The sequence below is a fragment of the Pantherophis guttatus genome, chromosome 3, assembly GCF_059756535.1.
Source record: "Pantherophis guttatus breed Tessera chromosome 3, ASM5975653v1, whole genome shotgun sequence".
NCBI classification, from domain to species: domain Eukaryota; kingdom Metazoa; phylum Chordata; class Lepidosauria; order Squamata; family Colubridae; genus Pantherophis; species Pantherophis guttatus.
The window spans coordinates 39,606,002-39,633,931 of NC_142065.1; the positions used below are offsets into that span (position 1 = coordinate 39,606,002).

At 35.9% G+C, this 27,930-nt stretch overlaps 1 protein-coding gene across 6 annotated transcripts; it reads left to right on the forward strand.

Moving 5' to 3' along the window:
- PHTF1 (putative homeodomain transcription factor 1) lies at nucleotides 1-27,538 on the forward strand. Of its 6 annotated transcripts, none has more exons than XM_034414278.3 (20): nucleotides 1-137; nucleotides 3,261-3,661; nucleotides 5,034-5,102; nucleotides 5,676-5,732; nucleotides 7,678-7,747; nucleotides 8,835-8,993; nucleotides 10,046-10,211; nucleotides 11,827-11,961; nucleotides 12,316-12,457; nucleotides 13,336-13,521; nucleotides 15,766-15,843; nucleotides 17,362-17,580; nucleotides 19,060-19,188; nucleotides 19,756-20,028; nucleotides 20,640-20,771; nucleotides 20,936-21,022; nucleotides 24,467-24,622; nucleotides 25,702-25,797; nucleotides 25,929-26,054; nucleotides 27,302-27,538. In XM_034414278.3, the coding sequence occupies exons 3-20, from the start codon at nucleotides 5,058-5,060 to the stop codon at nucleotides 27,320-27,322; spliced, it is 2,277 nt and encodes a 758-aa protein (XP_034270169.1). In that variant the 5' UTR covers nucleotides 1-137; nucleotides 3,261-3,661; nucleotides 5,034-5,057; the 3' UTR covers nucleotides 27,323-27,538. The 6 variants fall into 6 exon arrangements, with proteins under 6 accessions (XP_034270169.1, XP_087745492.1, XP_034270172.1 ...); XM_034414281.3 differs by having other exon boundaries at nucleotides 58-137; nucleotides 3,261-3,687; XM_034414280.3 differs by lacking the exon at nucleotides 1-137 and adding an exon at nucleotides 374-509.
- Nucleotides 27,539-27,930: the final 392 nt, after the last annotated feature.

Here is a 27,930-nt window from a genome sequence, read left to right on the forward strand (position 1 = left end):
CTTTCCGTAACGAAATAGCAAAAAGGAGCATCGGGGTTGCGACATTTGATTGATGCTGCCTGTCATAACTGGATGGTCCAGAGGAAAAGGACGCTGACTCTTTCTCTCTCCGGTCGCCTTTTTTTGGGGAGGGAACGGTAAGAAAGAGAGCGAACGGTAGCGCCTAAAGACTATGCGCTCTTGGGACGTTTGTGAATTAAAGGTAGACGGGGCAGTTGAGATGTCTGGAGCCAGAGCCGATACAGGAAAAGATTGAGGCTTAGAGGGCAGGGATAAAATAAAGCAGGGGTCTCCAACCTTGGCAACTTTAAGCCTGGAGGACTTCAACTCCCAGAATTCCCAGCCAGCAAAGCTGGTTGAGGAATTCTGGGAGTTGAAGTCCTCCAGGCTTAAAGTTGCCAAGGTTGGAGACGCCTGAACTAAGGGGCTTACAATAGCAACGCTGAAAGGCAAGGTTTAAAGGAATTGATCCAGTGGAGAAAGCTAAAAGTCGAGGAAGCAGATGGCAAGTGAGTATCTTCGTTGATGCTGTGAAGAGATTTCATGAAATGGGCTGCCGAACTGAAAACTATACATTGATTTCCAATGCACAAGATTCCCTTGAGATACAATGCGTGAAACGTCATTCTGGATTTGCTTTGGGAGTCTTAGACCATCCCTCAAACTTGGCAACTGCAAGTCATAGGTCGAATATGTGAGCTTACCCTGATTTTACCTCCTTTTATATTTAAAATTTTAAATTTACACGCTTATCTTCAAATTGTTGAAAGTGATAGGATATTTAAAAAAACAAACAAGATAATTTCCCTCAAATATGCAGGTTTCTTTACCTAGGGTAATCGAACCAGTGCTCAGAAACCTGTTTGGTTGTTTACTTGATTTTGGGCATCTTCGCTAAGAGTACTTTGATGTGCACTTTTGCTGATATGTGCTGATTCTTGCCCTATAGATAGGAATGGTCTTCCAAGATATTAAATTCATTTAATACATTTATGACCATTTGATGACTGATCTTGGACACGTTTGGAAGAGTGATGGAAATGATTTATTTGCTCTTCTACCCTTATCTATTATGCATATTAATTCATTATAGCTAGCACTCATAACGATAGAGGGAACACTAATATATTTATATTTATATATCCAAATTGAAGTGATTTGCTACCCATTTTCTTCTCTTTCAAAGAAAACTTTTTTTACTGATTAAGTTAATATTTATATAATAAAATATTCTATGGCCCTTCCACATATTCAGTTTTTCAACAACCACGATTAGAAGAAAAGGATTTACAGGGATAGTTGCATACAGTTAAAACTGCAGACTTCCAAAGACAAAGATTAAGTGCAGTAATGAATTTTACTTTAATGTACCAGACTCTCTTAAGATTATTGTGTAAATTAATCAGCCTATTTAGAACATCAGCATCTGTGCATTTTGGTGATTACAAATCTGATTGGCTTAAAATGAGATACTAGTTTATGAAGTTCTTTGAACCCATTTAAATGTGACTTAAAGACTAATGTTATCGATTGTAAAATTAACTGCGCAAAAGGCCTACCAACTTACAATGATGGTGTATCAATTTGTAATTTATTGTTTTATCTGACTTTTGCTTTTGGGGACTCCACTGGTTAAAAACAGGATTATATGCCCACACACACTTGGCATTTTTCAACTTTCATCCCAGTTACCCTCCTGGTTCCCTAGTTTAAAAATGCTACCATTATACTATTTGTATTCAAAGGTAGGTGCAAAACGTTTTCTCCAGAAGTTAATAAAATGTTATTCATAACTTTAGCAACCATATAGTGTTATTTTGAAATGTTACCGTCCCTCCTGCTTCTCTCTATTATGATGTGGAAATAATAGAATTCTGCTACCTACAAATGTTGAATTATTCAGAATTGTAAATTAATGTCCACATTTATACATATTCAAAGATGAGCACAATATAAAAACTAACCCACACATACACATGCAGCAAATGACATAATGGAAGCAGGTAAAACAAATGTATCAGCCTGGTCTATAGCGATCCACATTGGTTATAACAAGTTTTATTCACTGTCAGCCTACCTTAGTTGTTAGGATTATTCTGTTAAAATGCATAATTGTTGAGAGAGCCATTATGTTAAAGTTCCTTAGAGAAGAGTATGAAAATATATTTCAGCAAAATCAGATACAACACATAGAGACAAACCATCAATGAAGGCTTTTCTAACAATAACATGAGATTAGTGAAGAGTTTTAAATCTATCAGCAATACTAGTGACAAAAATACATGTATAAACATTAGTAAATTGCAATATTGTAAAAAGTAACTCTTCTCATTTTCATTCTCCAGATAGTGGGGAAGCATTTTTGGTTGTCCCCCCCCCCCCAAAAGATGGCCATTATTGTGGGCAAGTCAAATCTTCTGAGTAGATATAATATAAGCTAATATTATAATTCCCATCTAATAGAAGTCAAGAATACTATTTTCTGGGGTGTTATTTATGCATAATGGCCAGTTTCAGAACAGGTAGGGTTAAAGTGTAGAAGGGACTTTGCCTCCATTTTATGTACTTCAAAAAAGAAAAAAGAAAAGAAAAGAAAAGAAAAGAAAAGAAAAGAAAAGAAAAAACCAAACCAACCAAACCAAACCAAAACAAACCAAAACAAACCAAACCAAACCAAACCAAACCAAACCAAACCAAAACAAAACAAAGCATTGGATTACAAAACAAAGCCAGATCTTAGATAAAAGTTATCTAAGTTTCACAGGTGGATTAGATAGTGGAAGGCAGTGTTTGCTTTTTTTCTGAATTTACTTAGAGGTCTTTACTTTTACTTTCTTTTTGGCAGCATTCACAGCAAGGAAACAACATAACTCAACTGGTAATAGACTGAAATAAACACACATAATTGAACCTCGCAGGATTTTTTGGGCTTTTTCGTATCCCTATTGCTAGCTGCTTCTTGACCAAGATTTATATTTAAAAAATAGTGTGATTGCTTTAAAAACTCTGTTATTCTATTCTAAATATTGTAACAGTTAATTTTTTGGAGTCAAGGGAATCTATTTTACAGCCTTTAATATACCATTCTTCTGCATAGACAAACAAACTTGACTTGCTTTCTTGATCCCTACAATTTGCAAATGCGTGTATGCTTGAATTTCTTGATGTTTCAGTAACATGCATGTGTTTTGAGAAAAACTGTATAGGAATGTTGCATTAGAAATGTGTCTCATTTAAGTTCTTTCTAAACACCTTTTTAGGTTTGGTGATCAGACAACGTTGGACTCCCAGGATAATTTTAATTTTCCCTTCTCTTGTCAATTGCTACTTGCCATTGATACAATGTCCCTCTTTTCCAATCCCATGAATGACTGTTGCCCTTTAAATTCATAATAATGGGACTCAACAACTTGTTAATTCCCAGGACATGTATCACTACAGCCTACAGCTTGGACCTTCTTTGTACAGTTGCCTGTATCTTAGTTTGCTGATCAGTTGCGGTATTTGCCACATTCCTTCAGAACTGCACTAAAGGATCTGTGGATGCAGCACTTGGCTAATGCTGTCTGCCACAACATGATGATCCAGGAAAAAGCAGTTGAGAGCCTTCTCTTCTGCTGCATCCTTCTGTTTCCACGGTAACAGGAAGAGGCTTTGAAAGGTAGAGTCCTGGAGCTGCTCTTTTAGGTATTGTGGAGAAGTGAAGATTGATCATTTAAGGATCTGAAGGCTGAGGCCAGAACCAACAAGGGAAGTGGTATAGGAAAAGGTTAAGACTTTGGGGGGAATTAGACCCAGATGAAATGAGTGACAGAAAGGATGAAGCTGAGAAGGCCCTGAGTTTAAAATGGCAGTGTTTAAAAGGGCTTGAATCACTTGTTAAGGCTAATTGGTAAGGAGGAGTGCTGCTAAGGATTGAGGATAACTGAAGGAAGAGTGACTTAACAGACAACTGGACTCTCCTTTCCAGCCAGTGAGGGAATTCTGTAGTTAGTGGTTCGATCCTGACCGACTCAAGGTTGACTCAGCCTTCCATCCTTCCAAGGTCTGTAAAATGAGGACTCAGATTGTTGGGGGCAATAAGCTGACTCTGTAAACCACTTAGAGAGGGCTGTAAAGCACTGTGAAGCGCTATATAAGTCTAAGTGCTATTGCTGTTATTGGGGATGGAGGGGGGATGATTACTTCCTAAAACATGTCTGTTTCAGTCAGGGTGAATAATGTCCATCGGCCACATGGAAACCCCCAGTTATATTTTGACAATCTCCAGACCATCTTTCTCATTTGGGAAAGAATAAAACGATTTGTGAATCTAAGGCACTCATTTTGCTCTTTAAACTTTCCAAGTCCACAATAAAAAGACTGAAAATGTAGTTATGTCCACTCTGGTGATAACATTATTATACCAGGTATATACACTCAGTGGGGATTTCTAAACTCTCCCTACCACCTTTAGTGTAATCTTAATATATACACCTCTCCTAAAAATCCAAATGCCAAATGAACACAAATCAATACAGTGGAAAAGGTGAATTTATTGTAACCATATAAAAGGTTCCTCATACCAGCCCTGGACTCACTCCACACCTCTCCAAAGAAAGGGTACGTTACAGTTTGGGAAATCTTGCTCTACAGCAGGGGTCCCCAAACTTGGCTGCTTTAAGACTTGTGGACTTCAACTCCCAGAATTCTCCAGCTAGCATAGCATAGCTGGAGAATTCTGGGAGTTGAAGTCCACAAGCCTTAAAGCTGCCAAATTTGAAGACCTCTGCTCTACAGGCTTTAGAGGCAAGAAAGAAAGAAATGAAAGGGTGGGTCTTCCTTATAAAGAGAGTTTGTATCCCTTTCCATATTTCTACTAAAAATACACAGAATTATTATGCAAAGTATTTTTAAAAGTCTAAGCTATGCATTTCTTACCTAATAGAAGAGGTAAGAAATGAATTTGGGAATGCTGTAACTTGTTTTTGAATACTTATTATTGATATCTCTATTTTAGGTTTCTATAATAAACTCTCTTTATGTCTGTACAGTTGAGTTGGCAGTTGAGAAACCAAATGGCTTCAAATGATGAAGACGCCATCGCTTGGTACCAAAAAAAGGTCAGGTTTAGGCTTGTTTTTTTGAGCTTAATATATTTGCTCTGTAGTTAAGATTACATCATAGCTTTAAACTATGGGGTTGTTTATTTTTATTTTTTTTAGAATTTGCACACTGTTTAAAGCATTGTTAAAAATTGCCAACCAGGGTAGTTTTAAATGTTTGGGCTTCAGTTCTTTAACAAAAAATTATTGGAGCTATTGTCAAAATATTTGGAGTGATTCTTTTGCTTGGTTTCAGACATAATTTAGGATTTTTTATCTTAGCTGCATCTACTATCAGATTTGTATGTATATTTTCTGTGCTTCATTTTTACATTTAAGCAGTTGTACAAACTCTACATTTGTTTCTTTCTTCATTTGTAATAACATCGATAAAATCTCTTCAAAATATTGCTTTCTATATCTGTAGTATTAAATAGAAGAATTCTAGGAAATAACTCAGTAAATTTATTTTTATTTATCAAATTTCTATACCAATATTTGTAAATACTCAAATATAAATATTTAAATGTTATTATTTTACTAATACATTGGTGTTGAAGTAATATATGAGAAATAGCTGCTTTTTTTCAGATTGGAGCTTATGATCAACAAATATGGGAAAAGTCCATAGAACAGACTGAGATGAAGGTAAAAAAATTTTTGCTGACAATTTTGTTGAACTTCTTAATTCTTTATTTTATGGCCCTATGGAATGACATGGCTGACATATGTTGTATGTAACAAATAGAATGCCATGTAAAATATGAGGGATTCAATGAATATAGTATTTTGTATTTAAAATTGCCCATATCTAATTAAAGTGGAAAGTTGTAAAGTATTCATTGACTTTCTACCATGTAATTGTTAAAGACAGTCCCGTAATACTTCCTCATCGTCATAAATGGGAGTACTGTGCTTGATGGGTGTTTGGATACATAAGTGAATCAAGGTCTGAGTTGATGGAGAAGCGTTATGAGAAATCAGAAAGACATTGTATAGTACTGCAGTGAAGAGTTGGTAGTGTAGATGTAACTGACTGGGAACAAGTGTGATAAAATAGAAAACCAAGTGTGATAAAAAAATTTTTTGGCTATGATTCTAAACAGCAGACATTCTGTGAAGAACATGAAAATCCTAGCTTTTATTAATATTTAAGTTTACATGTAAGATACAAATTAAAACTTGTTTTAGTTTCTTCCATGCATTATTTATGGATAGTCAAATGTCATGAGAATCTGGCAATTAGAGATTGTCAGCGTCAGAGACTGTATCTGATGTTTATAATTCTGCTGATGGAAAGTATTCACCTGTGGAATAAGATATGACTATCTTTAATTTTTCAAAATTCTGAAAACAATTGCATTTCAAACTACAGTACTCTGATTAAGTAATAGTTAAGTTGATATTTGGCTGGGGCTACAGAGGGGAGAAAATATTATTAAATCTTGCAGCTGTCTGAGCCATCAATAGACATATAGAGATATTCTATTTTAACCACACCAATAAAAAGGAAACAAAAAGATCAGAACACATGGTTTCCAGCAACCAGATAAACAGGGATCAACACAAGACAAACAGGCAGAAAATTATACACTGACTATAGTATACAAGGAACTTCCAGGGAGAAAATACTACCCCCATCGACATTGGCAGGGCAAGCTACGGTGTATAAGCAAGGAAGAAACCCCACACTCGCTTGCACTGATGTTGTTACCTAGTTGGGTAATGAAACATCCTCAAGCAAATAAGTTCAGAGAGCACCAAGATTCCATTGTTCAACCTGAGTTACATAAATTCTCTTCTACTAGAGAAGTATTATTATTTTCCTGATTATGATAGATATCTTTTCAGAGAAATGTCAAGCACTTGATTTATACAGTGTACTGCTTTTTTCAGATAGATTCTGAACAGCAAAGGCATGCGGGAGTACATTTATAAATTAAAATGCAGTGGCAGTATTATAGCCAGTGAGGTTTATCTGATGTGCAATGATTACTTTGCTCATATATCTTTATATGAAAAAAAAAATGGCTGATATTCTCTGATAGAGCATTTCCCTGAGTGATTAATCTTTATGTGGTATTGGATGACAATTTCTAGAATTCTCAAGCCAAAAAATCCTAAAAGCTCGGTGGCTCAGTGGTTAAGATGTGGAGCTGGAAAGCCAGCAGTCCACGTTCGAGACCCGAGCTCCCCAGATGGGGTGAGCTCCTGTCCTGGCCCCAGCTCCTGCCAACCTAGCAGTTCGAAAGCATATAAATGCAAGTAGATAAATAGGTGCCATTTTGGTGGGAAGGTAACAGTGCTCTGTGATGTCATATTGGCCACATGACTAGAAATGTCTTCGGATAATGCTTGCTCAATGGCCTTGAAACGGAGGCCTCCCCAGAATTAGCAATGACTAGCAGAGTAAAATCTGCAGGGAGTCCTTACTTTTTTACCCTTAGAGCTGGGAATTGGAGAAAGTTATTCTATGCTTCCCATATGAACATGACTATGAAAGAGTAATTGTAATAAAATATGTATTCTGTGAGATCAGGGAAACAATCTATTAATTATAAAATATTCTAATTGTTTATTACTAAATGTGCAGGGCTTCAAAAGCAAACCCAGAAAGAAAGGCCACATACAGCCTGACTTGATAGATGTTGATTTAATAAGAGGTATGAACCATTTGAAAATTTAATCATTTGTTTTAAATTTGCAAAACATTTATACTCTGTGCAGTTAGTGATGACAAGTAATACCTATTATACATATATAGTATTTAGTACTTGTCTTATTTTATTTATAATTTTATTATAAATAAAATATCTGTTGTGCTTTTTAGATTTTCATGGCAGTTTAGAATAATTAAAAGCCAGTTAAACCAAAAGACATTTTAAAAGGTAGCAAAGATTTATATTTAAGCAAAACAAAATATTTCAAGATCCTATGTAAAATTAGTAAAGTCAGACTTCTTGGCGATCCCCAATATTGCAAATTCTATTCCTCCCAAGATAATGTTCTGATGGCTGTGTTTTGTACCTAGCTGACATTTTGAAATATTCTGTGCCCTTATGCAGAGCATATTATAAAAATAATCTTTCTTAATAAAATATTTGTAACATATACATTCCTACAAAAAATAGGAGAGGTAGTGCTTCTGCCAAAATTTTACAGAAGTACTTCTACATTGGCTATTTGTCAATGCAAGATCACAAGGAATCCTAGCTACCCTGGAACAGAAAAAATTCTCCTTCAAAAACAGTGTATCCCCATCCAAAACAGACTAAGCATTCAATTCTTAACTAGATTTCTTAATGTATAGTATCTTTAAAGGAAAACTGAACTCCTGCTTGTTTCGTGGACATGACCATGAAACTTTCTTGTCAATAGGGGAGAAGTGCTTTGCCATTATCTTCTGGATTTCTTTTCTTAAGGGGAGAGGCGGGTGCTTCCCAATCTGACTTCCATCCTGGCATTTCTATTCCAGTGCTAAATCAGGCCTGAAAACAGACATCTGACTTGTATGGATTAAATTTCAGCTTGGTGCTGGAACCAAATTTCTGTTCAGAGCTTCCACTGTTGCCCCAAATATCATCCAAAACTGAAAACAGAATATTGAATGTCCAACCAAAGTTCTGGATAATTGTCTCACAGTTCTCATTTTCTAAGAGAATCTTGGTTTGAGTAAGAAAAAAATAACAGCTAATGCACTTTTCTTGATTATCTTTTGAATTACTTGTTTTCATTTCTCAAAATTTTCAGGTTCCACATTTGCCAAAGCTAAACCTGAAATTCCTTGGACATCACTTACAAGGAAGGGAATTGTGCGAGTTATATTATTCCCATTTTTTAGTCAGTGGTGGATACAAGTCACTTCTTGGCGTATATTTATGTGGCTGTTGGTACTATACCTCCTACAAGGTGAGTAGGAGTAGTAGAAATTATGCTAACAAGGAAACTCAGATAAGTAATTTGGCAGGGTGGAAATGATAATAATCATGCTAGTAATGATTGCAAAGAAAATTGGAATTACTTCTTTAGATGTTTCTTTTTCTTGTCTATTTCTCAGTTTTTTCTTTCATTGTTATATATCTTTTTCCTCTTTTTTTTCCTTAGTTTTTATACTTTTTAAATTTTGTGTAAATTTTCATATGTGTGCATTTACAACCATTCCTGTATATAAAACACCTGTTTTGAAGGCTTTGGATAGCCCCAATATCTATTTCCATTTAAAATAGTTGTAATTTGTATCATGCCAAGTTTTGAGGAAGGGAACTCAGCAAATGCAGATTAAGGTACCATTAGATCTCAGAAATGAGTCTTTCTGAGATCTGATGGTACCTTAATCTGCATTAAGGGTACCTTAATCTGGGAAAGGAGTAACAGTCAATACTTAGTCTGATGTTAAATATCTGTCCATGATAAATAAATCCTAAATCCATATTTTTCACCACACGATTAGCAAAGGAGAAACTCACTGCTAAGGCCACATATATATTAGTTTCTGGAGGCTATTATTATTATTATTTTGATTTTGATTTATATGCCGCCCTTCTCTGGAGACTCAGGGCGGCTTACAAGGCGTTAAGCAATAGCCTTCATACTTTTGTATATTTTATACAAAGTCAGTTTATTGCCCCCACAATCTGGGTCCTCATTTTACCTACCTTAGAAAGGATGGAAGGCTGAGTCAACCTTGAGCCTGGTGAGAATTGAACTCGCAGTAATTGCAGGCAGCTGGAAGCTAAATACTACCTTTAACACTAGCATTAATCTGCTGCGCCACTCAGACTCCTTAATTATATTTTTATATAATTATATTACATTTCTTTTATTTTTAGAAGTATTGCAACATTTTTGTCAGTGCAATTTTTATATGTAGCATTTTTACATTGTATGCATTTATATTTAGTATAAGTGTAGTACAAATTCTATTTTTACTTGTTAGTTAATTCATATACATTTTTTTTCAGTTGTAGCAATTACATTATATTCCATAATGCCAATAGTGAGTGCAAGTGAAATCATTGGACCATTGTGCCTTATGCTACTCATGGGAACTGTGCACTGTCAGATAGTATCAACTCAGTTATCTAAATCTTCAGGAAGTGATGGGAGCGGTATTGGTCGAAGAAGGAGGTGAGAGATGAATGTCTGTAACTTGGAAGGAATGTTCCTCTTCAAATCAGAATATTTCTTTGCATCCTGCTTTTAAAGGCCATTTTTCTTATAATATGCATTATATGAATTGTGTCTTTGCGTGGACTTTTATTGCTTACACTTGTTTTACCTTTCTAATAGATTCTAATAAATTACAGCTTTCATATTTAACTTTAAGAATATGTATTAATCCACACTCTACATATCACTTTGATACATTTATACTCTTGAGTATAAATGTATCAAAGCAGATTCTCCATAGTGGTGGAGATAGCATCCAGGAATGGGTTGATTTCATCTACTTAGCTGATTGGACTAAGTCTGTCAGAGCTGTTAGGACACGCTTCTGTTGCATTCCATGAAATGATAATATGCATGAGCATGAAATACAAAAGCATGACATAATCAAAACAATCAATTTATTGCTTGAGCATTTTGAAAAAAAGTCGACAAAAATCAAGGGGATACTAGGTTAATTTTTTGCAGAAATAATTCATGTAGGATCTTGCTTAATCTCAGAATATTTTTTCAAACAGGCTCTCTCTGCTATAGATTCTGCCTATCTCTGTGTCACAGATTGATTAATATGAGTAGGATAGGAACAGTTAGCAAAATATACTCAGCAAATATTAATTAGATGTATTTGATATGGCCTGTGGGCTAATCAGTAAACTATGTATGTATGTAAATAGATGTATAGAGGAAGAAGCAGTTCCTTTGATAACTGACTTCTGAGATGTTTAGAGTGTTATATCAACAACAAACTGATGAAAATAATTCATATTTAATTTTTACAGAACTGTAACTAACATGACCTCTGTGTGGGATATAATCAGATATTTTATCAGTGAAGCACAAATATGTATTTCCCCTTTATCATTAGAGGCATTGTTACAGATCTGGATTTCTCCTTCATAGTACTTCATCAGTTTTTAATTTAATGGCTAGTATTTTTAGTCAGAAAATTAAAAGGTGGTATTAGCTACAGTTAACTCTATATAGTTTAAACACTCCTCATTTCATGCATGGAGGAATTTTTAACATACTTTGTTGCTAACATTTTTCAGAAAATGTACAAATGGGGTAGTGAAAGTGAAATCTAGTATAAAATACTAGAAAATACCAGAATCATCAATTCAGTCTAGAATCAAGTGAAAAGAAACTGTTTGGGATAAGTCTCATTTTCATTATTACATGTATAAATATGTATTTATTTATTTCTTATTTTAGAAACCTCCCATTTCCCTGCTACAGCAATTCTGGGCTTATAGATTCTTTCCTTGTACTCGTATTAATGGGCATATGCACATATTTATTTATTTTACTTATTAATTAAATTTTTATGCCACCTATCTCTTCTAGAAGGTGTCTTTGGGCATGATAGATACTTAATTCCTTTATGTGGTATTTTTAGCATCCTAAATTCTATGGCAATCTCAAAAGACATATCTTTATGAACATGTATTTTATTCATAATTGGCATCTGGTAATATTTATATTCCCTGGTACAGATACGTTAAAAATTCTGTGGCTTTGAAGAGGGGGACATTTATTATCAGACTCAAATTTATGCTGTTTATTTTTTTTAATCTAGAAAAACCCGCAAATTTGCAGGAGGTGACGTCTATACTTCCTCTGACAAAATCAGCAGAAGTGAGGAGCCCTTGGAGTCCTCATCCAGGATCAGCGGCTTGTTTGATTCAGTATTGCGCCGAAGGAGCAGGGAAGGGTACGGTTGGTAATATCAGTTTGTTTAGAGCAAGGGTCTCCAAACTTGGCAACTTTAAGACTTGTGGACTTCAACTCCCAAAATTCCTCAACCAGCAAAGCTTGCTGAGTTTGGAGACCCCTGGTTTAGAAGATACGACTGAAATTTTAACTGGATTTTAACTCTGATTTCGATCTTGCTCCAAGATTACAGCATGTATTTATTATGGCCAGTTATGTGCATTTCTGGAAAGGGCCTGCCAAATTGTCTTTCTAGAACTGCTGGATTGAATAAATCATGGAAAATTCTGTGTCTTCTCAATTATGTCTTGATTTTAAAAGTGTGAATAAGGAAGACATGCATTTTCCTCCATAGGATGAAAAGGGGAAAACGGGTAGCCGATAAAGGGACTGAAACGGAACATAGCAGTGGTATCAAACGCAGGATCTCCAGATCTGAACACAGTTTTCAGCGATCGAAGGATTCTGAAATACCGTTAAATGTAGATAGAAAGCAGGTAAAGTTTGAACTTGATGTGTTTGCTTGATGCAAATGTCAGATTTTCTCAATATGAACAATACTGCACAGATTAAATCTTATCCACTCATCTGAATTTTGAAAAATATTGGAAACCTCTCCAAAACAGTTTTATAATTATACTGTAAATACAGATAATATTACTATCATTAATTATAGAAAATAAAATATAATACAATTACATGCTATAATTTCTGGATAAAGTTATATTGCTTGATAAAGTAAACAGTATATTTTCTATACTAAACTTAAAATTAACTTCTTTCAACAATACATCTTGGATTAAAATGATATTTATAAATTCTTAAAATGTAAGAATTTAATTGGGACCCTGTAAGGAGAAAAAAACATTTATAATTTTTGTTTCAACTTTCCTTCAAGGAAATGCTTGGCATATTGCACTTAGATCCTCTTCCTCATTTTATCCTCATAGCGGTTATATGAGTTAAATTAGGCTGAAAGCAATGGTATATGTTTCAGAGATAAAAAAAGATTCAAAACTCAGTACTAGATTATAATTTAACATTACTTCTCAGTCATAATAGTGAAAGTATATATGGAATTGCCTGCAGGAAAACTTGATAGATGGATCCATAGCCATACAGTTGTCCTACATCAGGTAAACAGGAGTGTTTGTGGAGAAGTTTTTCAATCATATCATTAGATTAATCATTTCTAAATTGGGTAAACATGTAGCGTGTAACATTGTATTACAGTATAGATTTGTTTGTGTTATATATTTTGTTTGTAGTGCTATAGAATAAATTGTTATTGGTTAGTTACTATGGTACAAATAGATTGCATGAATGTGAAACTGTCTCATCCACTTTGTGTTAATCCTGATTAATGTTCTTTTAGACTATTTCTAGACATTCAGGCATTTCTGATGAGTTGTCAAGTGAGGAAGAAACAGATAATGCGGGTCAGGTAGTTTTGCTGCGCAGAAGCGTAGAAGGTGGTCCTAGTATAATTGTAAATGAAGATCAGGGCAAAAAGTCTTCTATTATTTCTCCATCTGCTTCAACAAATCAGTCAGTGTCACAGGTAAGTGTTATCAAAAACTGTTATCCCACTTACTTAGGCAACAAATGCATTTCACTTTAATCAAATTAAGAAAGAGAGTAGGTCAGCCTTCAATTGTTGTATGCTCCACTTTTATTGGGACAGCAACTCCTAGAATTACTAATTAATACCCCCATATCTGTAGGACACCAGAAAAGAAGTGCAATAATTATTAACCCTAACCCTAACCCTGAATTTGTAGATTATATTCTGTCATGTTTATAATTTATACTCCTTGGTATTTATTTAGGGATCTCTGGAAGCAAACTGAAAAATTATTGTTCAGTGTCTCTATATTCTGTTTTCTAGACGGATAAAGATAAATATAGTAGTGCTGACATTAAATAATCTAAGATTAGATATTTAGCATTTCTATCCATTTAGAGTCCATTTTAAAAGCAAAACCATTTTCTGCTGGGCAGAGAAGATTTGACAGAACGGGCCATTTAGTACCACTACAAAATATCATTGGAATTATATTTTAACTGATTTGTATTACTGCCTTGGACATACTTGCATAGGTATTTCAGGCAAATTCTGTTGGATGAGGTCATGGGCCCGTATAACCCATTTTTTTTGTATCAGATAATATATGTGTAAAGCTCAGAAAAATGGTCTGGAAAGCAACAACCCTTCTTCTGCTGTCATTTGTCAGTCACACTGTCTATGATTCAGGATATGGTAAACATCCATAAAAAATGATAGTCGCTGATAACCTCATCTTCCATGAACCTCTCCCTGTTTAAACTATCCAAACAGGCTAATATTACCATAGTTGCCAGCACTGAATTCCAGTTGAACTATGTACTATGTGAAGAAAAATAGTGTTTATTGGTCTTGATATTTAATTATCATAATTCATATAATAATGTGATGCAGGGAGGAAATCATATTCCCAGCATATATAACATTCAGTTCTTGGTTGATACTCAAGTGATCCTGAGTGTCACTTAGGATTAGATCCAGTGTTGTATGTCTCCCGCTTGGATGTTGTATCTCTCCCTTCATAACTAATAGTTCCAAAACAAAATAATGTATCTACCATGTTTCCCCAAAAATAAGACCCTGTCTTATATTTTTTTGAACCCCAAAATAAGCGCTTGGCCTTATTTTCGGGGAGGTCTTATTATTTTGGGGCACATGGAGGAAGATGGGGTTCCTCTTGTTGTCTTATCTGATTTCCAGTTCTGTCTCCCTAACCCTAACCAGAGGAAATGGCGGAGACTGGCTGTGCATGTGTTTAAATATTTTTGGGGAGGGTTTATTTTCAGGGGGGCTTATTTTAGCGCATGCGCTCAAAAGCCCGATTGGGCTTATTATCAGGAGATGTCTTATTTTTGGGGAAACAGGGTAGAAATGTAGTCTTTTTTTATTTGGTGAGTATTTCTGAAGGACCATCTCTAGTTAGGAATGTAAATTGTGTTTTCTTATTAACTGTCACTCTCCCAACCTGACCAGGAGGTTCCACAAGTTTTTTATATCTATAAGCACCCAAATAGTTTAATTCCTAAATTTTATATGTATAGAATCTGTGGATATTGCCCTTTCACTCACTGAAAGATCCTGATGCTAAGTCACTTGCAAGAAAGGATCTCTTCCATCATATTCCTCCAGGCAGCCCTACAGAAAGTTGAAAAACAGGGAAGAGTGAAGGTCTTCTCTAAGAGTGGATTCTCTTCAAAGATATAACAAGAGAGCCCAGTTATTTTGGATACATATGTACATATATATTGTCCTCGCTTACCAATCATAATCACAATTGGGATTGTCAACCCAATCACTAAGTGTTGTGGTGACTGAGTGAAAAATTACATGACTGTATTGGAATTACGTCATTTCTACTTTTGTCATTAAGCAAACCACCACAGCTGTTAAGCCAGACATTACATTGCAATTTCATTTTTACGTGAAGAAAAAGTTAATTTTGCTTGGTGAAAGCTGATTGTGAAGTTTGCAAAGGCTGATCATATGACCCATGGGATGCTGTGATAACCATAAATGCAAGGATTGGTTGCAAAGCTGTTTTCTTTTTACCATTATGACTTTGAATAGTCACTAAACAAGGCAGTTGGTAAGCGAGGACTACTTATAGTCACATAGATTTGTCTTTTGAATAAGTACAATACTGTATTTTTGATATAGTATATGAAATCTTTTTTGCTTTGAAGATTGTCTACATTTTACATTGTCTACATTCTTCATTCATTTTTTTGTGATCTGAGGCAGGTCAAAGAGGTTGTGAAATCTATGCAAGATTCGGACAGCGTAGTGGAATCAGAACTTGAACTAACAATTCCTCAAGAGGTATTTAGAATTAAAAATTACAATATGTCCTGTGTGAAGTGAAGCTACTGGATGCAGCTGATCCTTTTTTTAAAAAAATATTATCTTGATTTAAGATTCTTCTCAGCATCATCTGAGAGTGGAACTGGAATGACATAGGCCAGGGGTGGAATTCTGGGAGTTGAAGTCCACAGGTTGTAAAAGGGCCACAGTTGCCCACCTCTGACATAGGCAATTAACCATGTTTTAATCATGTTTGGGGGAATAGACAATAGTGACCTGACTCACATTTAATGGTAATCCTAAAAGCTGAGTTTATGCAGTGTGTTAAATCAAAACTAATTAGCACATTATAGTTTCACATAAGGACAGAATATGTGGGTGCTTGCAATTTCCAGGCTCTTATTTGAGATCTCAGGAGTCCTTGAGAATTGTGCCTTTGAAATTGAACAACAGGCAGTCAAATTACATCAGCAAAAAATGTTCTCATATAGAGAACTCATGAAGAAACACTCCTTCATTTCTCCGCTATTGTGGAGTGAAATAAATGCTGATATTTCTGTGTAGAACATTCATGGTTTAATACAAGTGGTAGAGCAGGACATAAACTCATTTGCAAACCGCATTTTTATGTTTCAGAATTAATCCCTATGTTTTGCTAATATTTCAGTATTTTTGGAATAGTTCAATAATCCATTATAGCACTCATAGGATTTGACATCAGAAAGTAGGTACTGTATTTTTTGGAGTATAAGACGCACCTACCTTTTTTGGTGAGGAAAAGAAGAAAAAGAAATCTCCCTCTGCCTCTGAGCAATTTTGCCTCATTACAGCAAACAGCCTGCTTTACTTTCATTTTCGTTTTCAATATACCTTGATTAGTACAAGGAAAAAAAAATCTGCTCCAGCAATTCATCTCTTTGCAGCAAGCAGCAGAGCCCTGTGCAAAACAGCTGAGAGCAAATCAGCTGAGAGTTGGGAGGCCGATCCAATCAACTTGTGCTAATTAGGCTGTGCTGAAGCTGAAAGGAACTGTTTTTTCTTGCTGTTTCCTTGCATGGAGGTAACTGCTGTGAGGCAGAGGCCAAAGGGTGGGGGCCAGTGGGTTGGCAGGGCTACATTTGGTGTATAAGATGCACCTAAATTTTCACCAATAATAGTGTTATCAGGGCAATGTTTTTAATTAGTGCTTACTCTAACTTTTCTGCAGCATTGATAAATGGGAATATTTGACACTAGTATTTTGTATTATTTAGAAAGATAAAGGGACAAGTGCAAATTTGTGTCAGACAGTTTTCATGATAAAGTAGGATAAAGTATTGGGATTTTGCTGGTACCTTTCCATGGGACTGGGCTTTTTAAAAATTATTATTCAGATTTAATATAGCCACCCACTTCAGGTGCCGGCACCATTGTAACTTAAACGAATTAAAAGATTGCACCTGAGTAGCTTGTTATGAGAGAGGTAATAAAGAATTCAGTGATTAGTTTTAAGTGAATTAGGATTGCAATAATTATTTTCTGAACGTTTCCTCATAGGAGTCCAAAGCCCAATATAGTAGTGAATCTCAAAGCGGTAGTGTTTCTCATAGAGATTCGGAGAGTACTCGTCATGACTCTGAGACAGAAGATATGTTGTGGGATGATTTACTTCATGGACCCGAATACCGATCCTCTTTCACCAGTGACAGTGAAGAAGCCAAAGGAAAAGACAAGAAAGCAAGCAAACGAGATCTGAAGGATGATGTTTTCCAGCAGGTCTGTAAGATGCAAAGCATCCCCCCTTGTGATGGTAGCTTAATCAAATAAAACATCAGAGGGACAGTTCCAGAATGTTCCCTGGGAACAAGTTGTGGTACTAGGTTTTTTATGGATTTCTGTCCAATTATATAAGCATAGTGCCATTTTATCTGGATAAATAAAATGGATTTTTAAATAGAGATGGTTTACTATCTAGCAAGAATACAAAAAGTCCAGTTCAGATTAACCTATTGTGTGACCACAGGAATATGGAATTAAAGCAAAAGTTTTCAGACATTGATTATACATCGGTGAAATGCAAGATTCCACATGTGTGGAGATAAGGTGATTTGGAACAGATGGGGGCACTCACGTAGCATCTTTTGGTGACTTCTTAAAGAAGCTGTCCTTTCCTGGGCTTATATGATGGAAATCTGTGAATCCAGGAAAATATCTGATTATTATTAATAGGTACTGTGTGCCTGTTTTCATCTAATCTAAGACAGCTGTTTCTGTTTGAATCTGGAACTATGGCTGTAGTCTTTCCAGTGTTAGGATAGCAGCATTAACTCAGGGGCACTGAAAAAAGTGTTCTTGATTTGATGATGCACTATTCAATTTCTTACCAAGTGCCTTCAACACTTGGTAAGTGTTGTAGATGTGATTACAGCCATTTATTACATTATAGAAAACATTTAATATGTCTCCCTGTCTCTTGCCATATCTCTAACATCAACATATGTCCAGCACCACAATGGTGTTACAGCCTGCCTCCACCCCTCCAATAATATCCCCCAAACCAACCCCCTCCCAGACACGAGACCAAGAACCTCTCAGTGTCCTTATCATGAATCCATGGAAGGAGAAGCTGGGTATCCTGAAGCACTTTGGCCCCAACAGCTCTTGGCGCCAACGCAGCAACCAGCCAAATCTCACAACAAGCTTCCACACACAAACATTAAAAATATCCATTCAAATACCCAAAGACACAATGACTCCCTCGTTTGCTGCTTCCAATAGCAGGAGGAGGGCTCCCCTCATTTATCCCCCACCAATTCATCCCTTGACTTTCACTCAGAGGAAGAAACATGACCATTTACCATGGTACTTAATACAGATGGACCTACATTCTCTTGACAATATGGAGTTGGTGATAAAAACAAAAATCCTGGGGAAAACCCCCTGGATACCATGCTACCTGGAATATACTGATATCAGACAATGCCTGTTAATAATTCTTGTTCTTGTAATTATCAAATATTTCAAGATTCAACACTGTCTGTTACAGACAGTGGGACATTAAAATGCTCAATGAGCATAGAAGTTAGACTTCTTTTAGATTTATGCTTGCTCAGATAGGAGCCATCTTTTGACCTGTATGAAGTTAATGTCAAAATGTTTGCTCAGAATCATTAAATGAGCTGTTTGAAGCCGTTTCTCCCCATATTAAAGAAAGACTTTCCAGAATATGGCATCAGCATGTATTTTCTTCCTCAGAACCACTTGTTCTGGCTGCAGAATACAAGTCCTGCTTCTACCAAAGTGAGTGCTCTCATCTGGGAGGGAAATGAGTGCAAGAAAGTAGACATGTCTGTTCTGGAGATCAGTGGAATCATCATGAGCAGGGTAAGGATTGGGCCCATTCAGAATATTTTGATAGAAAAACTGGCAGTTCTATTCTGCGCAGCTTGTTCCCCATCCATAAGCAAAATATGTTAATTTTTATTCTATCCATCTATCTATCTATCCATCCATCGATCCATCCATCCACCCTCCCTCCCTCCCTCCTTCCCTCCCATCTATCTATCTATCTATCTATCTATCTATCTATCTATCTATCTATCTATCTATCTATCTATCTATCTATCTATCTATCTATCTATCTATCTATCTATGAGGCTCTGGGTGATTAATACAAGAATGTGAGATTTTGGAGGAATAGATTTTTAAGTCGGAGATTCGGTGGGTTGCATTTTCCAAAACTACGGAAAATGTTTTTTGTATGATTGCAAATTTGCATGTATGCCATTTTACAGTCCATCTTCACTGAGTTGAATCTAATGTTGAGATTTCCATTCTTACCTAACGGTGCATTTTTAGATGCAACACGCTAATTCATAATGTAATGGTTTGCATGTCTCAATGTATAGTATGTAAAGTATGCAGTGCTGATACTGGTTCTCTCACCTTTAGGTCAATGCCTTTCACCAAGGATCTGGTTATCAATGGCTGGGCAATATTGTTACCATCAGTTTAGCTTTCCTTCCCTTCCTCTATCGACTCTTCCACTCAAAGACCTTTGAGCAGATGTGGTCCTTGACTGCAAAAGAAGTTCTGCATATCTTTTGTGGGGGTCCTCCATTCCCCCCTATAATCACTCTTGCAATGATCATTTTTCTGGAGCGCCTCTGCCTCACCTGGATGTTTTTCTTCATGATGTGTGTTGCTGAGAGGACTTACAAGCAGGTTAGTCTTCGTTGTCAAAAAAATAAAACAACCACATGACTGCCAATGAAAGCACTGCTCTCTGTCACCGTCTCTTGCTTTTGCCACATGGTTGTGTTCAAGAGGTGGGTTTCAGCAGGTCCTGACCAGTTCTGGAGAACCAGTAGCGGAAATTTTGAGTAGTTCAGAGAACCGGTAGTAAAAATTCTGACTGGCCCCACCCCCATCTATTCTCTGCCTCCCGAGAACCAGCTGATCAGGAGGAAATGGGGATTTTGCAGTAACCTTCCCCTGGAGTGGGGTGGGAATGGAGATTTTACAGTATCCTTCCCCTGCCACACCTACAGAGCCACGCCCACAAAGCCACACCCACAGAAGTAAAAAAGTTTGAAACCCACCACTGGTTGTGTTGTGTGGCAAAATGAACATATTGTTATTATATTGGATGTTTCCCTTTGACAAACAAGCATCAGTTTCCTGTCTTATAATGTCATTCCTGTTCTAGAGAAATATGTATCATTAAAATGTTCTGCAAAGCTTTTGAAAGGTAACAGTCAGAAAAGATCCGTCTGTAATTTTCACATGATAACAGTCTGCATGTAATTTGCTCTGATTGACACTTTTCTTTGCAGAGGTTTCTGGTTGCTAAACTTTTTAGTCACATTACTTCTGCTCGGAAAGCAAGAAAATACGAAATCCCACATTTCAGACTCAAGAAAGTAGAAAACATTAAAATCTGGTTATCACTTCGTTCCTACTTAAAGGTAAGTGATTTAAAAGCACTGAAATATCAGCCTTAAACAAAAGATTCAGATTGTGGAGAGGATCTTAAATTGCTACAGAATTAAACTGTGAAGAATTGCAGTAAATTTTTTGCTCTTTATATGCAATACTCCATTACTTTAATTTTGTATGTTTGTTTTGCCAGAGGCGAGGCCCTCAACGGTCTGTTGATGTAGTTGTATCCTCAATATTCTTACTGGCTCTTTCTATTGCTTTCATATGCTGTGCACAGGTAAGATCTCTAGTTTATTTTTAGAGATAATGTGACCATCAATACCACATAAAATAGGATGGATTTATATTAAGTTGAGGGTGATGTTTGAAAGTCTCCAAGGATTTTTTTCCCCATGTTGGTAATTTTTTCTAATGAGATACATTTTTTGAGGGAACTACTTTTCATACAATTCAGTAAATTAAAACTGATATGCTGTTGATTGATTATGCGGTATCAAGTTGTTTTCACCTTATAATAACAACTTAGATTTCTTCATGAGAGTGTATTTGTTTCTCAGGTCTTACAACAGTGCATTCATTGCCTTTGTAACTATGTCTATCCATTTTGCTGATGGCTGTCCTCTTTTCTTTCCTTCCACCTTTCCCAACATTAGAGCCTTCCCCAGTGAGTTAGGCCTTCAACTAATGTATCCAAAGTAGAATAATTTTAGCCTGGTCATTTGTACCTCAAGTGAGGACTCTGGATTGATTTGTTTGATGATCCAAGCGCTGCTGGCTGGGGGATTCTGGGAGTTGAAGTCCACCCATCTTCAAGCTACCAAGGTTGAGAAACACTGATTTAGTGGTTGGTCCTAGCAGAAGCTATTTATAATCTTCATTGTCAATTCTCTGACTATGTTACCTGTTATTAGTTCAGTCATCTTTATATTTAATTTTAGACCTCCTTTTCATTTTGTTCCTTAACTTTTATTACCAGATCTAAAGCCTTTGCACATTTTGACTATCAGGATAGTGTCATCAACATATAGGTGGTCCTCGACTTATGACCACAATTGAGCCCAACATTTCTGTTGCTAAGTGAGACATTTGCTAAGTGAGTTTTGCTCCATTTTGCGACCTTGCTTTTGGCATCGTTAAGTGAATCATGGCAGCTGTTAAGTTCGTAACCCGGTTGTTAAGTGAATCTGGCTTCCCCATTGTCTTTGCTTGTCAGAAAGTTGCAAAAGGTGATCACATGACCCCAGGATACTGCAGCCGTCATAAATATAAGTCAGTTGCCAAGCATCTGAATTTTGATCACATAACCATGGGGATGCTACAACGGTCCTAAGTGTGAAAAATGGTCATAAGTCACTTTTTTTCAGTCCTGTTGTAACTTTGAATAATCATTAAGTGAACTGCTGCACATTGAGGACTACCTATAGTGGAAGATAATGATGGTTCTTCCAATTTTAAAAAGATGTTCATCTTCCAATCCTGGTTTTCTTCCTCTAGTTTTAAAACCACACTCATCTTCTTCCAATCTAGTTTACTTTAAAGTATATTATCATATAGATTTTATAAATAAGGGGAAAATATTCAGTCTTGTTACACACTTTTGAGAACCTGAACCTGTCCAATCTGTCTCATCATGTTCTGTTCCTACCATGGCTTCCTAATCTGCATTTAAGTTTCTCATTAGAACAATGAGATTTTATGGGATTTTCATTTTTCTGAGCACATTGCACAGCTTAATATGATCAACACAATTAAAGGCCTTTATATAACTAATGAAACAGATAGTGATTTCTTTTGACATCCTTTGGCTTTGTCAGTTATCTACTGCGTATTAGCAATAATGTCTCATGTTTGTGAGCCTTTTTCTAAATTCAGCTTGAAAACTGGTGTCGCTTATTCCTTGTAGGGCTCTACACTGTCTTAGATGATCCTAAGCATTATCTATCTATATCTATCTATCTATCTATCTATCTATCTATCTATCTATCTATCTATCTATCTATCTATCTATCTATCTATCTATCTATCTATTTAATTTTTATACCGCCCTTCTCCTGAAGGATTCAGGGCGGTGAACAGTCAGAATAACATACATATAATGTGAAATAAAAATAATTTAAAATAATTAAACCGATTTGGCTCGTCAATTAAGATCCTCAGTGTAGAATTTAGATAAACTGAAAATTTATGCCAGTCCGGCTTGGTGAAATAGAAAGGTCTTAAAGGCACGACGGAAAGTACGGAGATCTGGGATCATTCATATCCCTGGGGGTATCCTGTTCCATAGGGCAGGTGCCCCCACAGAGAAGGCTCTCCTCCTGGGAACCACCAGCCGACATTGCTTTACTGCTAGCATATAAATTAAAGATATTGTACGATACTTTGCACACTTGTTAATCTCCTTTTTTAGTTTGTATGTATGTATGCATGCATTCATTCACTCACTCACTCATTCGTTCATTCAATTTCTATAGCTACCCATCTCAATGACTATGGGTGGCTTACAATTCAAAAAAATATATTACAATTAAGACACTGAAAACATTTTAAAATACTAAAAATATAAGAACATCCAAAATAAATATACATATCAGCCGAGACACTTGGCTAGTTAGGAGTACAGCCAGGAAATAAGGCCTTTGACATATACAGCACTCCAAAGCAGGAAAAAAAAGGAAAAAAAGTAGGAATAGTATCTGGATAATACTTGGATGGCAGACCATCTTAATGACTGGGGCTTATTAATCTGGGCTATGAAAGATCAGGGTTACAAAACATTCTAGAAGACCTCAAAAGTGCATAGATATAAGCATGAAGCTGTCAAGAGTTGAAGAAAGTTTAAAACCCCCGAAAGCTTCTTAATCATATTTGACATGTATTGATTGTTTCCTGTAGCATTTACCCAGAAATCATTTAATCAATAAATGGTGGTTGTGAAAACCTACACTCTGCAATTATAGCTATTTCCCTTTGATAGTAGAAGGCATGAAACTCACCTGGTTTGCACAATAAAGTTAAAGTGATCAGTGAATGGCAGATGACTCTTTTCTGAATTTTGTGATTGGACAGTATTACCCATCTCTAGTCAAAACTGAGATTCTACTTACCTGGTCTGTTCCTCTGTGTTGTAATAAATGCATTGTAGTGCTAAGAAGGATATTGTTATATTAGCTATGTATGCCATCTTAAACCTTGGGGAACTCTAGACATCTTAGATACCGGAACAATGCACAGTATTGTTTTTTTGCCAGACTTTTGAATATTTCAATATTCAATATTTCAAACTTGTGAATTTATTGTACTGTAATTCATCATAACTTTGACCTGGAAAGCTGTGGATTAGAAGATAAATGTGTCAATTTTGTATGAGAAAGTTAGAAAATGGAGAGATCAGCGTCTACAATTAGGTAGAGGCTAGAGAAATTTGGATTTCTCTAGCCTAGAGAAATTTGGATATGGACAAATATAACAGGCAGGGTAGCGAAGGATCAGTAAATGAAAGAAAAAAAAATCCCTCTGTCATTCTGCAAGTGCACCACCCCCCTTTGCTGGCTTTGAGAGCATGTGCTATTGTGCTAACTTGTAATCCTAGAGCTTCTGGACAGAGGGGTGTTCTTACTGTGCAGGATGCAGTGTGAAACTGTGTGAAATTATTAACCAAGCTCTGTTCTAGAGCAAAGATAACTTCCAGTCTGTTTGCTGATTGTTGTGTTGTTTTTCATAGGTTTTAAAAGGTCATAAGACATTCTTGAGTGCTGCTTACAATTGGGAATTCCTAATTTGGGAAACTGCCCTGCTCCTATTCTTGTTGCGTTTGGCATCCCTAGGCTCTGAAACCAACAAGAAATATAGTAATATTTCAATTCTGCTGACTGAACAGGTATTTTTCAATTCTTTGTACTATTTCTCTGACATTATGACAGATCGATAAAGTAATACCTAAAAATAATAAGGTAACAAGGTAAATACACATTTTCAGTTGTTAACTTTGTGTTTATTGTGTTAAATATCCAGAGGCTGTCTTCTGGTGGTAGCAGATCCGTGAACTGTTCATAAAATATTAGTTATGCAACATGTAAGCTTCGGTTTGTCAGTCTTGAAGAAAGGCATGTTTTAAAACCAAGCACTGTAAGACAAAGGTCAAGAAGTGGATAATAATTTTGTGGAGGCCTTTTGTCTTGTGTATGAGTTATAACTCCAAGATACAAGTTTGTGGACTTTTTTTGGGAGGAGGGGATGTAAACTAATTTCAATATCTTTTTGGGAGGAGGGGATTTAAACTAATTTCAATATCTTTATTTTCAAAAATGCCTGTAGAAGCTAAAACATGAGCACTATTTGATGAAAATTGAAGACCGAAGAGATTTTTTTCAATGATTAGGTTTTTAGCAACCTGTATCTTCTTTTCCTTCAGTTTTCCTGTAGATAAGTCTTATAAAACAGTTTTCCGTAGTTATTTTTTCCAAATTCTGGTTTATTAAAAACTGCATACTTATGTAATTTTTTTTTGCTGTTGGTCAGAATTCTTAAAAGTATATTTCAACTAAAGGATATATCTAGGTTTTATTTGGAAAATCTGTTCTCTAGAACCTGTCATCCTTTCAAGCTAATAGGGGAAAAGCAGCGATTGCCTTCTCCCTTTTCCAATTATGGTATATATTTCATGATCATACTGTTGTTATCAAGGTAGACAGTTTGACTTCGTATATGAGTATATATAGTATTTGACTGTTCTATATTTTTTGAAAAGCACACACCATACCATATTTTAGCTGCTGCTTTTACTGGTTACGAAAAATGATGTAATTTATAAAAGTTGCTTTGTTAATGTTTATGTTAACTGTATAGGGAATATAAAGGGAAGTTTAGTGGATATGCCATCCCTGCCATTACAAGGCAGACCTGGATTATTAAAATTGCATAATTTTAATAAACTATACTTAAATAACTCTCCTGCAGATAAACTTGTACTTAAAGATGGAAAAGAAACCAAACAAGAAAGAGCAACTCACACTAGTAAATAACGTCCTTAAACTCTCCACCAAACTATTGAAGGTAAAAATAAAGTAATAATTTGCGCTTCTTTGCCTGTATTCATCTGCTATATTTTTTAAAAAGATGTTTGATGATCTTTTTATTATACGAAAGCAATACTGCTGCATTATAATTCTGTTTCATAACCATAGGAGTTAGATACACCATTTAGACTATACGGATTGACAATGAATCCCTTGATCTATAATATTACACGAGTGGTGATCCTATCGGCAGTCTCTGGAGTTATAAGTGATTTGCTGGGCTTCAATATCAGAGTAAGTGTTGCTAAGTACCTGTTGAGGATAGCTCAGGTGTCTGTTTTTCTAGTGTTGTCTACATAAAGGCGATATTCTGTCTGTGCAACCTTAAACAAAATAGTGTAATCGTGAAAATAAGAGTTACATGCTTCAGATGCATGTAATTTTCAAAGAGTGATAACTTTTAGTTTTTAGATATTTGGGGGTACAATTTGGAAATTGTGAAATCACTGTAAACACAACCCAAAACAGTATTGTATAGTTAAGCACAAAAGACAAGCATCGTATCAAAGAATCTAAGTAAATCTTGTATATGTATCCATAAGCAAACTGTGTATATGATTCTTCTTTGCAAGAAAATATCTAGGGTGCAGTTAGAAGTCTTCAAGGATGCTGTTGGGGCAGTAGGAATCCATGATAGAGATCCAATTTTTAGGTCTTTAAAAGGTAAAGCTTTTCCCGCACATGTGTGCTAGTAGTTTCTGGCTCTAGGGGCAGTGCTCATCTCCGTTTCTAAGCCAAAGAGCCAGAGCTGTCTGAAGACGTCTCCATGATCATGTGGCCGGCATGATTAAACACTGAAGGTGCAGGGAGCGCTGTTACCTTCCCACCAAAGTGGTCCCTATTTTTCTACTTGCATTTTTACATGCTTTTAAACTGCTAGGTTGGCAGAAGCTGGGACAAGTAACAGCAGCTCACTCCGTTACACGGCACTAGGGATTCAAACCGCTGAACTGCCAACCTTCTGATCAACAAGCTCAATGTCTTAGCCACTGAGTCCCTTCTTTTTAGGGCTTTAAGTATTCTTAAAATCACAGTTTAATCTAGTGGTGAACACACCATGCTAGAAAACAGGAGACCGTGAGTTTTAGTCACATCTCAGGCACGAAAACAATTTGGGTTACCTTGGGCCACTCTCTCTGAACCGAACCAACTCACAGTTTGTTGCAGGGAAAATAGGAGGAGGAAGGAGAATTAGATATGCATGTTGCCTTGAGTAATTTATAAAAATAATAAAAACAGGATAAAATGAGGTAATACACATACACACAGATTAAAACCTTGCTACTCTTGCTTATAAAACATGAAATGCACATTGTTGTTCTTTGTGCATTTAACTTTCAAGTGGTAACATAAATATATTGGGAAGAAAAGCAAAAACAACAATGTTACTTTTATTCCTGAGTTTCACCAATGGACTTGGCTTTCACATGAGTTTAATATTTCTTTTCTGATTTTAATGTTTACTTTATTCTTTTTTTTAGTTATGGAAAATCAAACCGTGAGAAAGAAGATGCTGCAGCCCATGTTTTGGGCAGAAACATCCTTTGCTGTCTACATAGGATTGGCATGGCCATTGAAGGTGCTTTTCTAATTATGCCAGTCTTCACATCAATAAAAATGCCATATTTTTCATACATTTTCTTAAGAATTTAGAATTAATTTTTCATTGAGGTCACAGCTTGAAGCAATGGTTAAATAAAGCTTGATAAATAACTTAATTCTAATGTGCTCATCTTAGTTGGTTAAACTAGCTGCTCCTATGGAGCAAAGCAATATGAAATTAGATGTCTTGCAACAAGGTTTATTAAATGAATAAAAAAAAAAGCCAGCATTATTCTGGTCTGAAACTGCTTGCTACACTCAGTGTGACTATAAGGTGAATATTGCTATTTGGTACCTACTAGTAATAATTTAATATGGTGTTTGTTTCTGGCAAGCTCACCTATTTTCTGTAAATTGCAGTTGACCTACTTTTTACATTTCAAAATGCCCGTCATAGTTTATTTCTTGAATGATAGTTGGGCCTGCTTGTTTTGCTGTACTGGGAGAGGAGAATGAAATTTATTCCCACAAAATACAAATAAGCCTCTTCAGCCATTTTACAGTTCAA

Coding starts and splice junctions, on each gene's coding strand:
- PHTF1 (XM_034414278.3), top strand. CDS start 5,058: ATGGCTTCAAATGATGAAGACGCCATCGCTTGGTACCAAAAAAAG. Junction 20,772..20,935: donor CACTTCGTTCCTACTTAAAG/GTAAGTGATTTA, acceptor TTGTTTTGCCAG/AGGCGAGGCCCTCAACGGTC. Junction 21,023..24,466: donor CTTTCATATGCTGTGCACAG/GTAAGATCTCTA, acceptor TGTTTTTCATAG/GTTTTAAAAGGTCATAAGAC.